Raw genomic sequence first — 14,178 nt, 5'->3', positions numbered from 1 at the left:
GTTTTACCCATGTAGCAAAGTCATTTAGGATTTAGACTGCATTTTGCAGAAAATGCATTTTTTCTAGTTTTGATTTGTAGTCTTATTCTGTGTCAGATGATTAGTTTATCTGTAGTGTATTTCAAGTTCAAAACAAGGTTGTTATTAAAAAGAAACACAGACGGTATACTTACAATAATGAGCAGTATAAAATATATAAAATTGTAGAAGGAATGAGCATCCATGACATAGTACATAATGTCCACCCATCCTTCCAGAGTGATGACCTGGAGATGGCAACAAAAAGACAGAGACAGAAGAAACTTTTTAGATCAAGTATTTCCCAAACTTTGATATAGGAAACCTCAAGACAAAGTCCTTGGAATCTCTTTTAAGTGTGCACATGTGTGTTAGCGAGCGGGCGCCGGGGGACTCGCTGCAGCTCTTTCATGTAGCTGTTATGCTAATGAGTAATCGAGAAGCCGAAACTTGAAAGCAGTGACTCAGCTGAGGCCAACTAATAACACACTCGCACCTCAACTTTACACCCTCAGTCAGAATAACACATTACAGCATGAACTGCAAGAAGACGAACACAACAATGGAGCGAGTGCTGCACGCGTTCCAAAAGGCAGGTATGTGTCGATCTCTGCATCAATTAAATCTTTCTGCTTGAACAGATCATCTACAGAACAGCAATTAGTGTGTTTTTCTGCCAAAAAGAAAGAAAGTTGATTTTGTTTTTGGCAGAAATGCTGGGATTTTTACTGCTTCTGCGATTCCTTTTGTTTATCTTTAAAGATCTTTATGTTCACTGTTTGCTTGTCTGTTGAGGTAGAATTTTACTGAGCTGTGACTGTCAGAGACTAGTTGGCAACTTAAAATTGCAGGAAAACAGGCTAATTTTCAGCTGCACAGTCTCTGAATTATGAGAGTTTGCAACCAAGCAACCAGTGACCCATGTGGATGTTTTCAGAGGTCAGTTTTTGAAAATCACTGCCTATTTTTATGTGCACGGCTTGCAAAACTGTATTCTAGGGCATTCATTGAACAGGTTTGAGACGCCCGCAAAATTCGTTCCAAATTTTTTTAACATGTTCAAAATTCAAGGAACAAAACTGTGAGTGTCTGCAACTCCTGCAAGGAAACTGAGAAGCTCCACAAATGGCTCAAGACAAACTCCCTCATTAGTGTTTCTCACCAACTTGTCTCCATCACTCACAGTCCAGGGAGATCCTGGCTTTAGTTAGTTTAGTCATTTATCTTTAAGCAGTACTTCACTGGGTGACTGTGGGGACTAAATGAAAAGACAAAATTGCAGGGATTAAAGCAAAAAGTAAATCTTTTGACTGAAAGTTTTTTTTTATCTTAATTAAATGGTTAAACATGGTCTTAAATATTATAGAAACAATCACCTTTTACAAAAAGATAAAGTGTTTTGGTTTTAATTTAACAGTAAGTATAATGAACCAGATGTGACTGCCTGACCGGGAATCAAACCCTGACCACATGTGAAGCGAATACGCCAACAAATGTGCCAACAGACATGTTACACATGTTAGAGATTTTATATTTACATCTCGCCATGAACTGAGTGGTGCGATTCATTTAGGATATGGATGTGGTGAGGTGAATCTCTCCAAAGAGATGCTGTGGGTCGGAGGACGGTCCACTGCAGCACCCGGTTACAGGCTTGGTTGACATTGCTTACCAAGCAACATGTCAAAACCAAACCACACTCGAGTATCCCAAAGTATTCTCAAAAATATCCAGTTTGAAGCATTAGCCTGCAATCATTTCTTGTACAATACATATACAAATTAGATAAATTTATGAAGAAGAACGTGAGCCACAATCTTTATGTAGCATCCAGCAAACTGTAGCTCTTAAAACACTGAGATTTTCTCCTTGTCTTTGCTCTTTTCACATCCTGTCCCATCTTTTACTCTGAATCTCCTCAAATGTTTGGGGGAGAGATTTGTGGCCAAATACTGCAAGTAAACAGCTGCTGTGAGATACAAACACACAAATCAGCTAACTGGGGGAAGAAAAAAAAAACTAATCTCACCTAAGACTCCAAGTGTCATTTACAAAACCATCCCAAAAGAAGAAGAAATATATATATATATATATATATATATATATATATATATATATATATATATAAAATATGCAAACACCAAAATCTAATCTTTAAAGCTGTATGAGCTGAGACCACACGCGGGGAAGTTCTGAGTGCCTAAACAGGGATTAATACGCCTGTGTGTGGATATGAGTTCAGTGCCTGGTGTAATTTGAAGGTAAGACTTTCGTTTTAGAAAGTAATGTGCAAATCAAAGCATTTGAGAAACAGTCATATCTTTGAACCTGACTGACTGATAGCAGCACAGAAGGTGTTAGGTAAACATGACTTGGTCCCCTGGGGAAGTGGAACCAGTGGAAAGGGGAGAAAAAGAAGGGACTCATAAACAGAAGAGTCTGAAATTAAATCACACTTAAAGCAGTAGTTTAGACTTTATGAATTAAGGTTCTGTGGGAAGGTAATGAACAATAAATGTTTTAACTGTTACAGATAGCTCTCTGAATGATCTCAGTTTGGATAAATAGAGTTGAAATTTGACCGTAATGATGAGCTAATGGTTGAAAGAAGTGGATTGCTGCCATGTTTGAATAATTCCAATCTTAAAAAATTCACAGTTCTTCATACAAAGACTAATTTAAAAACTTTTACACTGCTGTCAGTTTCTGTTCCTGGCTTTTCTGGCAGAAATAATATTATATTCTTGCCAGAATGCACTATGGCTGCACAGGAAGTGCTACAGGTGCTGCTGCTACTAGCACTCATAAATATAATTTGATATAAATGTGTGCTGGAAAATTGACAGCAGGGTAAAGGTTTATAAAATAGCATTTAAATGAACGACTATAAAAGTTGTGAGACTAGAGTTGTTTTAAGATGGCAGCAATCCACTTTGGTCTTGGCTCCACTCAGACTAGTCATTAGGTCTTCGAACCGATCAGAATCAAACTCTGTTTCTTTAATCTCCAACAGGCAAGGGATTATAGCCACGACAGGCCATCACATTTGTCCAGTCTCACCTGGAATATGGCTATCCAAGCATAGCCAATGTTGTCAAAGTTGACGGCTCCCTTGTGGGGGTTGAGCTCCCCGGGGCGGCAGTCGTTGTAGTACTGGTTCCAGTTGATGCAGCCGTTAAAGCTGGCCCCTCCCACTCCAGGGGGCAATCCAATCAGAGCAGAACTTTGGAGGGAAGCAGCCAATGAGCACTCCACCCCGCCCTCAGAGTAGGGTGGCACACTGTGGCAGCGCAGCATCCCATTCTCACGGAGCGCCGAGCAGATAAACGGGCTGTCCTCGCCTTCCTCCGACATGTAGTAAGGGTTTATTGACAGGTTGTAAATTCTGGGCAGGAAAAAAATAAATAGGATTCTTAAGTTACAATATAGATTTCACATTCAAGATTTTTGATTTCTTTCAAAGAATCCTCCTTTAATGTTTTTATATGACTCCTATCTGCCCGTTCCAATAATTTATGCACTAAAAGCAAGAGAATCGAATACGTTTGTGTCAGGAAGAACATATTTGCTTCTCTGTGATATAATAACTAAACTAAAAAGCATCTAATGGGAGAGTGTGTGTTATTTCAGACAGACGGGATACATAATTTATTGGAAACAGAGACAACTCAAAGCAGACTTGTCTCTTAAATATTAAGCTTGTTTTTTGTTCTCTCTCACACACAGAAGAGATTCAAATGCATTAACTGTGGAACAATTTGTACCATTACATCAAAAGCAGAATAAATTCAAGCGTCTCAAAGTGACAATATTGGCTTCTTGAGGTTTTAGACACGAAGGTTGTTTTTTTGTTTTTTTTCTTGTTCTCTTATATAGTTTCACTCCCCGTGGCTAAATTGGTGACTGAGCTTTTCTCCGTCTGTCCTAATGCATTTGTGCCTGTTTGTCCATGTGTTTGCCTGATTTAAAAGGAGCGAGTGTTCCTCTGTTGCTAATGTAACTTATTCCATTACATCATAAAGATAAGAACAGGGTTTATTTACTTTTTATTACGACATGTGCAGTGTGGACAGACATGCAGCCTCGTATCCCTCCCTCTAGCACAGTGCGTCTGTTCTGAGCCGGAGCTGAACTGTTTGTATTTATGATTCTCGGATAAATGTTCTGCCATTAGACCCTGTTTTTCAAAGCTTTTAAATAACCAGTCGTGATATAATTCAGGTTTTTATTTTGTTACTTGTACATCACCATGTAACAAATGCATGCAACATCTTTGGATCAACTCAGACACATAATTTGCTGTCTTTCATTATGCTTTTTTAACCAAATGGATTTTTTCCCACTATTAAAGTAAGAGTTTGGTTATTTGAAGTGATATTCTGTCAAATAGTTGTCAGTAGTTAGTACTTTATGAGAAGAACACAGAGTATGTATAAAAAGGGCAGACATTTTCCTCCAGGCTAGGCTGAAGAACTGCTATAAAATTTGTTTTAAGATGTTAGCAGCTGGCTTTGCTCAAACTACCCATTAGCTCATCAGTCTGATCAGAATTAAACTTTATTTCTCCAAACTGAACCTGATCAAAGAGAGGTATTCATCAACATGTTATATGATTGGAAATGTACATTTCTGTGAAATCATTTTTGTATTTCTTTGAATGATTTTAATTTATTTTTACAGGCTTTTTTCTCCCAAGAAACAAGAAATGAGCAGATTTTTTTTTTTAGTAAATTTTCCTGCCCCTTCCTCATCACTTCTCCCTTTGCTCATCTCTGTATGTCCAAAGCATTACAGTGGATACACCCTGGAGATACTTGAGTGTCAATATTCTAAAGACAAAAAAAACATTTATAATATGCAGCGGTTTAGCACAAGTCTAAGTGTTAAGTGTCGCTCACGTTTTTATGTCCTCTCGCAGGAAGCAGCGGTTGCGCAGTAGTCCCGCCCACAGCTGGACCCCCACGATGCCAAAAATGAAAAAGACAAAGAAGCAAAGGAGGAGAACATTGCCCAGCATGGGTAACGTGTCGAGGAGCAGCGTCACCAGGATCCTCATACCTGCACAGTGGGACACAAACAGCAGAGGTGTCATGAGAAATTAATTACTCAGGCTGTTTAACAAGGTCAAATGCACAACAGCTGGTTTTGCATGTGGAACAACACTGACGCTATTGATCTTGTGAATGTGGAACGTTTGACTTCGTCCATGTGGCTAATAAGATCACAAGTGATGGCAGTAATGAAAGTGACAGTCATTGTTTTATCCTCGATGGTTTGAACTCACAGCTTCATTGTAGTCATTATTATTTAACCACATTTGTTCAGAATCCATTTCCAAATATCTTCAGCAGTAGCAGAGTCGGGGATCCAGTTCGTCAGGTCAACAACGTGTTCAGTTTTTCTTTACTTACATCACAGTCCTTTCTCATACAGATTAGATTAACAGTAATTTAACAAATATCTATATCTCTATCTATAGCTACTGTACGCTACAGTGTCACGACTAACTAATTTTTTCAGCTCCAGGAGAAAAATCTGCATAAATCTGCTAATATGTTAATACCTGGAAAGCAAAAACAAAGACCTTCTCAGAGTTTCTTAGTGATTAAGATGGGACTAAACTGCCCCAGGCTCATCAGTGTTCTCAATGCATTTCTTTCAGAAACTAATGATGAAATACTACTTAGGTACATTAGAGGAAAATCTCACTCAGCTGCTCATATAGTTGTTTTTCAGACCTTTTTGTTTATACAGAGGAGCTTTTATTTTTCTTATTATTAAGTTAAATCTAGAAATGATGAATAAAGTAATAATTATTTACATTTACCTTGATATTGTGATTACAAATATATGTTGTATCAATTCATTAAGTTGACAATATAGTGTCAATGTTTCACCATTGACAATAATATAGTGTATAACTATCATTCTTTGAAGGAATGCCTCTCACCTTGTATTTTAAACAAAGATCTAATTTAAAGTGCTTGAAGTATGTGTTGGGGGTGACTCTAAGGAACTAGCGTGGGAAATGTTAGCTCAACATCTGTCAAACTGACCAAGTTATAGCCATTTTGGTGTTGGCTAAGGTTGATTAGCTGAGGCAGCCATCTTGAATCCAGTTGACTGCAAACAGTAATCAGTTGTAGATGTCCACCTACAACTGATTACTTTTTGAGAGTTTCATTAAAATCTGTCCCCATGGTTCATGAGATATTTTTGCTAACAGGCAAAGGTAACTCCAGTCTTAAAGGGCAAAGTTTTAAAAACTGATCTTATTCAACCAGTTAGCACTCAGGGCATTTGTTGAAGATGACCCTTAGCTATTACCACACTAAATTTTAGCTCAATAACTGTAATATTCAAAATGCAATTGTTATGGAAAATATACTGTTTAATGATGTTTAATGCACTCATGTTACCTTTGATAATGTGTTTATCTGTTTTTTAGTGTTTGTGTGCGGACTTGGAAATTAAAATAAAATCGGTGCGTCTCTCCCACTCATTGACTGATTGTGCAGGTGCAGTATTGTGTCGAGTAGAGTTTCCCACATTTTTGAATAAACCAGCCGCTCAGATGCAAAGAGGGAGTCCCAGCATGCAATAAATAGACAGACAAACAGACAGAATCTGTTGAAGAATCTGTTTGCTCTCCCTTGTTGACAAGTTTAATAAACTTTTACTCTTAAGAAGATTCTCAATTTAAGCCTGGATTATTTTATTTTTTTCACAACAATTTGGCATTGCCGGCAGGATCCCTCAAGTGGCTGTCAGGGACACAGTGGTTAGGGACTAATCATCCTGGAATTACCTTCCAGCCTCCAATCCTCAGTGTAGATTTCAGAGAAGGGAGGACTGACCGCAAAAGTCCACAATCACTACTGCTGGGATCCAACAAACTTAAAATTCCATCTGTTGAGTAAAACAAGTTAAAATAAAAGGAATAGAAGGTAATTTGCAGGACTTATTGTGGTGCTGGAGGGAACTGGTTGACAGTGTTTGGCTAGAGACTAAGTCCAAGTCTTCAGACTGACAGGAAGGTAGATCTCTGGGTAGACCAAGTATGAGTCCTCAGAGTGATAGAAAGGTAGATTCTCCTCCTGGGCAGAGTAAAGAGGAGTTCAGATACTAACTTCTCCTCATCAGAGAGGTCTGCTTGAGGTAAGATGCATGTGTACCCATCAAGTACAGTGGATTCAGAGGGAACTGTTAAACACTACGGTTCAGACACCCATTAAGCACTATGAGATCAGAAAAGTCCAAGAAGTTGTCAGTTCCTAAAGGCCCATAGTGGACTGTGTGGAAAAAATAGAGAGGGCTCAAACAGACAGAGGTAAGCATCATAGTAGACGTTAACACAGATTGAGTATGGTGTTGAACTAAAAGGAATTACTGACATGTTCAGAGACAGGCTGATTTTGCACATCACAGTAAACTGTGTCTGTGTTTGCTGGAGACCAACTTTTGCGAACAGAAGTGATAATGAATGATAATGTTTTCCTTCCACAGGGATGTGATATTTGATTAACGTGCAGGCTTCGACGAAACTCTTTTGTGTGCTTTTTTTGTTTTGTTTCCATTACCTTCGCCAAGGAGGGCAGTGTTGGGTTGTTTGTTTGTTAGCAAGATTACTTAAAAACTAATGACCAGATTTTGATGAAATATTCAGGAAATTTTGACATTAACGCAATGAATATCTGGATTGCGATCCTTATTGTACTATATCTTATTATTATAGCCTTGGCAGAGGTTTGAGCTCTTCAAGTGCTTTTAGTTTTTTGTTTTTGTTTTGTTTTGTCAAGTAGAATACTTGTTCTGTGTTTTTGGTTGTTGTCCAAAAACACAGAATAAATAGTGTTTTGGAAAAAATAAAATAAAATGCATGATTTGACCTGAACCTGGGTCGTAAAATAATTCTTGAGTTGGTCCAATCGTTTTCAGTTACGTAGTTGAAGTGTTGTAGTGAAGCAGTTTAGGATTTGAGTTATTTTTTGTATTAGCTTTATCATTTTTATTCACATTTCTGTAGTTCTGTTTTATTTCTTGTTATCTGTGTGTTTTTGTTTGTTCCCTATTATGTGTAGTTTTGGTCCCTGTGCCCTCTGTGTTCCTTGTGCCATCACTCACTCTTCCTCAGTGGTTTTGTTCATGTCATCCTAACTTCACCACCTGCACCTGTTCCTGATTAGTAATCTGTCACCTGTGTCCTCTTGCTCATTAACCTCAGTATATATAACCTGTTCCTCAGCTTCCTGTCTGGTTTTCCCATTATATCTCCCTCCTCATGTTCCCTGTAAACTTTGTTATTCATAAGTGTGGGTTATTTAGTTTCTGCTGCCATGTCAGCCTTTTTGTTTTGCTTTGTTTAATAAATTAGTTTTACTTAAGAGCTCCTTATGTTTGTCTAGATTCTGGGTCCAAATCTTCCACCACCTCCATCCACAGAAACCTGATATTAGCCTATTTTGATTCTCTGTGGGTCCATAGCTGAAACGGACAAAAACGCAACTTTAAAAAAGGACAGGAGTTTTGATTGGTTCTTCCTGTCACCAAAATACTTGACAAAATATTCATGATGAGAATAAAATCTTATCTTGTTAAAATATAATATTCAGTGATTAGGATAAATTGATTTACTAGTAAGATCATATGGTGTGACACAGAGGGTCTGTGATCTGTGGTGAAGCAGCAGTTGGATTCTGGGAATTGTAGGCAGTACTGTAGATTCAGACTTCAATTGGACAGTTGTCTTAGGGTATTAGTCCATATTGTCCCGACACGAGAACAGATTTCTAATGATGGTCTATTAGCTGCATGAGGTGCTATTATATTCTAGGCAACACAATTTGTTATTTTTCTTAGAACTAGTCAAAACAAAATTGCAGCCCAAATACCTTATTAGAGCCTGAAGTATAAATCTAGGTGTCACAAACAGCACTAAAGTATTCTGATGACTGATTCAGGCAATCAGAAAATGTGTTTGTGTGTGCACGCTCACAATGTACAAACACAACTGCAAATTATCAGCAGTTGGCAGATAATTAGCAGAAGCCCCCCCTGCAAGCTGCAGCCCTGTTAAAATGAAATAAACAGAGCGCCGCTTGTTGTATCTAAGCTACAGAACAAAAACACACTCAACATCTGCACAACAACTCTGCTCTGCACTGAGGCACAAAGACAAACAAAGATATCGGGGAAAACTGAAGGAGAGACAAATTTTAGAGTTTCTTTGAGCCTTGGGTCCACAAACCCTCCCTCTCTGATCGTGATAGATAAAAACAAAGCCACATTTTGGAAAGAAAGCTGATGTTAAACATCCTCCAGGGGTCTCCCGTTCTGTTCACCTGGAAGTCTGTGAATGTGAGCTCCGGGGTCCGTTAGTTCCACATTTCTTTCACAATGACCTTGACTTTTCCAGCCCAGAGTTATAACAGTCACTGTCACCCATCGGTGCAGTTTCCCCCTCTTCCGGTCTCCAAGTTCACCTTCAGGTAGCAACTAGAAACTTATTGTGTCGCTTCACTTTTTGCATGGAAGTAAGGAGTGTTTCTGAGCTCAATTATTATATTTTTCTAAGCTATATATGCCTCAACCAAATGCCTGCAATAAACCAGAAATGTATTGAGCCAAATAGCTTCTGTGACTTGCAGCCCAGGAGAGAAAAACAACTTGCTAACTTGTTAATACTATTGTAAGTTTGTTATGACACCATTGTCTATGGAATCTCCTTAGCTGTAGATTTATTGCCACTTCTGTCAAAGAGCTTTTAGGGAAATGACAAACTATGTGTGAGTTCTAGTGAGCTAAAAAAACAAAACAAAAACAAATGCCAAACTCCCTTGCGTCATCTATCAGCTCACCGCTAAACAGTGAGAAGGCAGAAACCAAAATGAAGTTGTGCACTGTTCAAAGTAAAACAGGCTGAGAGAAACACACAGGACTGTATGAGAGGAATAAAAGGTGAATTAATCTAAAATATTGTAAACTATATTAAATAAAAGATGCTGACTGTCATAAAATGAAGTAAAGTGTATCAGCGGGGATAAATCAATGAGTTTTTGAGGTAGCAACACATAATACAGCCCCGTACTTACAGATTATGTTCTTTTTCCATAGAAGGGTCACAGAAAACCCACATGATCTTTACATGTGGAAATCTACATGCGTATGTGTTGTTTGTTCTTCCTTCTGCCGGGTTCACTACAGCAAGCAAACTTGAACAAAAGATTTGGCAAATGTTTTACACCAGATGCTCTTCCTGACACAACCTGGGCTTGAACCCTCAGCATCAGGATTATGAGACAGCTGCACTGACCACCGAGCTACCACAGCGCCACAGCTGAGCACATGTTTGCATGTTAAAATACCATGGGACACGAGAAACACATGGTATTATGGGGTTTTGAACATTTCCATGGTATAAAAAATGTGTGAAACCTGTATACATTTCCATGTAAATCCATGGAATTACAAGTTTTCCACTTGTTAAACATGTTTTTGAACTATTCCATGGGAACTTAGTGCACGTTATGCTTCTGTTTATCTCATGTAACAATGCAATTTTATTTAATCTCACAGCACTTGGATTAAAAATCACCCTTTAGATGGAAAGAAGAAGTCACCTGGTGATGAAACATGTCCAATGATGCCACATTTAGATCCATCACAACCCCTGAGATGAGGTGCAAAGAAATACAGGATTTCAGAAAGATATGCCCGATCTTATCACTAATCGGGGACTTACTTGGTACTCTGTTGATGGCCCGCAGCGGTCGAAGTACTCGAACGGTACGGATGGCTGACAGGCTGGCATTGTGGCCATCCAGAGAATACTCCATCACTCTGAAGAGACAGTTGCAAAAACAAAAAAAAAAACGACAAACTTTTACTTGACACCCTGCACTTCATGATAGCTAAAACAATACATTCACACACACACACACAAAGCAACAACATGAAGGAAAGAACACTAATCATGTGATAAGGCGGCCCACATAATTACAGTGCATTTGGCTTTAATCACAAAGCTCCAGAAGTACTTCTGATTCTGGACAATCTACATACACTGCAGCACAAAAACACAAGAAATATGAAAACTTATAAGCAGTTAGAAGGAATGGTTATAGTTTTATTGTGTTTTGTGCTCTGCTTTGTGATTGTGTGAGTTAAGGGAGAGTGGCTTTGGCCATATTGGTCAGGCCTCAGATTGAGGAAGTAGTTCCATAATGACCTACTCCTGATTGGTTCCTAATTGGTTCTTGGCCTTGCTCAAACCTGTATAGTTTCTCCAGTCGTAAGCCAGCAGGAACATTGCTCTTTTCACCAATCTCCTAACTGTTAGCCCTGATAACTGCTGAACTTTGAGGCTGAACAAATAAGCTTTTAAACTGCAGGCTTATGGAAGAAGTTATTTTTGAAAATAAGTTGCTTTTATCCTCTTCATAAAAAGGTAAAAATACTTATTTTTGTCCTACTGTCCATATTTTGTTTAGCTGTGGAAGAAACACCCATTCAATACAGGTAACTTTTAAGCTCAAATCGCTGATTGCAATCTGTTCCCACCTGCAGTTTATTTTGAAATTTTAATTTTGGCATCATTTTTATCAGTTTCTCTTTCAGGAAATACTTCATAAAGAGGAGAAAATAGAGTTAGTGCAAGCATAAAGTACTAAGATTGTCCTTGTCACAAAAATTGTATGATTTCCCACCCATACTCTGATTTTCCTGCTGACAGCGGAAAAAAAGAAAGAAATGCTACAGGCATGGAAAAAGGCAAATTAAATACTAACCCTGCCATGACAATGACAAAGTCAAGCTGGTTCCATTTATCACCGAGGTAACAATTGGAGCCAAAAATTCCAAGAGCCACCATCTTGATGACCATTTCCACGGCGAAGAAAGCAAAGATGCAGTCATCCAACACCTGGTGCCACAAGATAAAAGCAAACACACAAAATGAGTGTTCAGCACTGATAATACCAACTGAAGAATATTTGTCAGATTCTCCTTTAATTCCTTTATCAGTACAGAAAGACTGAGGAAGTTGTGTGAAATACAAATACTGTATATTGTTTGTTGTTTTGTTAAATTTCAGCAGAGAACACTTCCGGCTTACTGTGCTTATAGTTGTGCATCAATTAATTAAACTGTTTTCACAGCAAGAGGAACATCTGTACCTGAGTTTAATGAGCACACCTCCAGGTGTCACGAAGTAAATGTATGAGAAGGGATTGACTAACAAACAAAACAAACAGTCTGATACACTTTAAAACTGAAAGGAATCTTGTTTATTAGGATAATGGCACCAAAATAGGTGTTAAGTTTTGTGTTTGATGCAGAATAAAAGGCCATTTGTAAAAAAAATAAGATAAAGTCTGTACATACAAAGTAACTAACTCACATTTAGCCTCTCACATGAGTGTTAGTGGATGCAGGTGGAGCCTAATGAATGTCTGGTGGGGTATTTACTGATGTTTTTTTAACGCTAAAAGGGATCTCAAAGCCCACAAAAGACGACCTTTTTGGCTTTTCGTATATTCTGTATCTTCAACTTCGGCTGTCATCTGAACCAGCCATTCTTGCTTAGCTTTCTTGTAGATTGATTTAGAAAGTAGCTTCCTTTACTCCTTTTCCATTGTGGTGTGAGTGGTGACCTTCTTGTGATGAATTTATTTTATTTTATGTATTTTTTTTTCTACCAACACCCTGATGTATGTACCCCAACAGTTTGTACAGCTACAAAATAAATCTCAACATTTAACTTAACTAGTATGTTGAGTGTGACTCTGTAGTACTCGTGTCATCAAGGTAAACAGCACATTCCTCACTGCCATATGCCACCATATTGCCTGCTTCACAAACCGCTTGCTGCTTTTTGCCATTACTGTCAGTAAAGAATGTAAATGTGCAAGGTGAGTGACATGTGTTTTCATGAAGGGCAAGCAAACGCATTATGACGCGAAAAAAAACAGCACTTTGCCATGTGCAAGAATGTTGTTATGAATCCAGCTCACAGTGTGAAAGTCACACTCACCTGTAGGATGCGGCACCACTCTGACAGGCAGGTAACATCCTCGCAGGGCTGAAACATCCCCAAAGTCACACAGTTGAGCAGGATCACCAGCATGGACACGTGCTCGAACCACGTACGAGAGAAAGTTAAGGTCAAACAAGTTTGATGTCATTTGATATCAACACCAAAAGAGGGGAAAAAAATGGTGTGCTGCATAGCACAATTATTTTTAATGACATTTAATCTGTATTAGAAAACTAAAAACCACAACCATTCAACAGTAAGTGAATTTCAGCACACTCAAAACATTGATTTATGTATTTGATACAGCCTGATCTAGCAGAAGCTTATGAGGAAGCAGTTTCTTCATCAATACACTGGAAAAGGATGCCAACAACTAAAAAAATCTTGTCTTTAGTGATGACAAACTGCTGCTGATCTCACTCTGGGCTTTTAAGATTAAGAAAATAACATTTCCATGAGTTGACATCTACCGCAGATCTTGTTGCAGTGCTTGTTAATTCTGTTTTTGAAAGAAAGGCAGATTTTTTTTTGTTTGTTTCTGAAGGGTGGTGTTCTTTACCTTTTTTCAAGAAAGTAACAGTCACTTCATGGCACACCAAAACTTGTGAGAAAGACCAGATACAGTTTATAGTTTCACTTTCTTAAAGACCTCATAATCTGAACATATTAATCTATTTATATCATAGCCCACAATTATCTTAGATTTTAAATCTTTTTAAAACCAAATGCCACTAATTTTAATTCATTGCTTAGAGCATTGCATACTTTGACTTTCTGAACTGAACATCAATATTTCATTGTTTTAAAGGAAAATATGAATAATTTTATGCTTGGAACAGAATTCACAGTGAGCCTAATTTATCGGAACGGGTGGAAAAGGAGGCGAACCAAAGGCGCAGACTCATTTTCAAAAGAAAACTAATTTATTAAACTAAAATATATACAAAGCAAACGCTGACAAGGCAGCAAGGACAAAGCATAAACTAACTAGATAAACCACAGGTGGGAGCAGAAAACAACCAGGACTGCAGCAGGACTGAAACAGAGCGAGAAAGACAAACAATGAACAATGAACCAGTGGAGAAGTGGAGTAAATGACCGGGTTTTAAGCACAGAGGATAATATGT

At 38.2% G+C, this 14,178-nt stretch overlaps 1 protein-coding gene across 2 annotated transcripts in view; it reads right to left on the bottom strand.

Moving 5' to 3' along the window:
* The window catches only part of cacna1ha (calcium channel, voltage-dependent, T type, alpha 1H subunit a), a 63,537-nt gene extending 50,384 nt beyond the window's left edge, over nucleotides 1-13,153 (bottom strand). For both annotated transcript variants that reach the window (XM_017428142.3, XM_017428143.3), the window contains exons 1-6: nucleotides 13,049-13,153; nucleotides 11,805-11,938; nucleotides 10,760-10,857; nucleotides 4,917-5,076; nucleotides 3,079-3,403; nucleotides 174-266 (exon numbers count right to left, since the gene is read on the bottom strand). In XM_017428142.3, the coding sequence (XP_017283631.1) occupies nucleotides 174-266; nucleotides 3,079-3,403; nucleotides 4,917-5,076; nucleotides 10,760-10,857; nucleotides 11,805-11,938; nucleotides 13,049-13,141 (903 nt within the window). In that variant the 5' untranslated portion in view covers nucleotides 13,142-13,153. The remainder of the gene's footprint in view (nucleotides 1-173; nucleotides 267-3,078; nucleotides 3,404-4,916; nucleotides 5,077-10,759; nucleotides 10,858-11,804; nucleotides 11,939-13,048) is intronic.
* Nucleotides 13,154-14,178: the final 1,025 nt, after the last annotated feature.

The sequence above is a fragment of the Kryptolebias marmoratus genome, linkage group LG12 (assembly GCF_001649575.2).
Source record: "Kryptolebias marmoratus isolate JLee-2015 linkage group LG12, ASM164957v2, whole genome shotgun sequence".
In the NCBI taxonomy this organism is placed as follows: domain Eukaryota; kingdom Metazoa; phylum Chordata; class Actinopteri; order Cyprinodontiformes; family Rivulidae; genus Kryptolebias; species Kryptolebias marmoratus.
The sequence above is the reverse complement of the archived record's forward strand: the minus strand, read 5'-3'. Positions and strand labels throughout refer to the sequence as shown.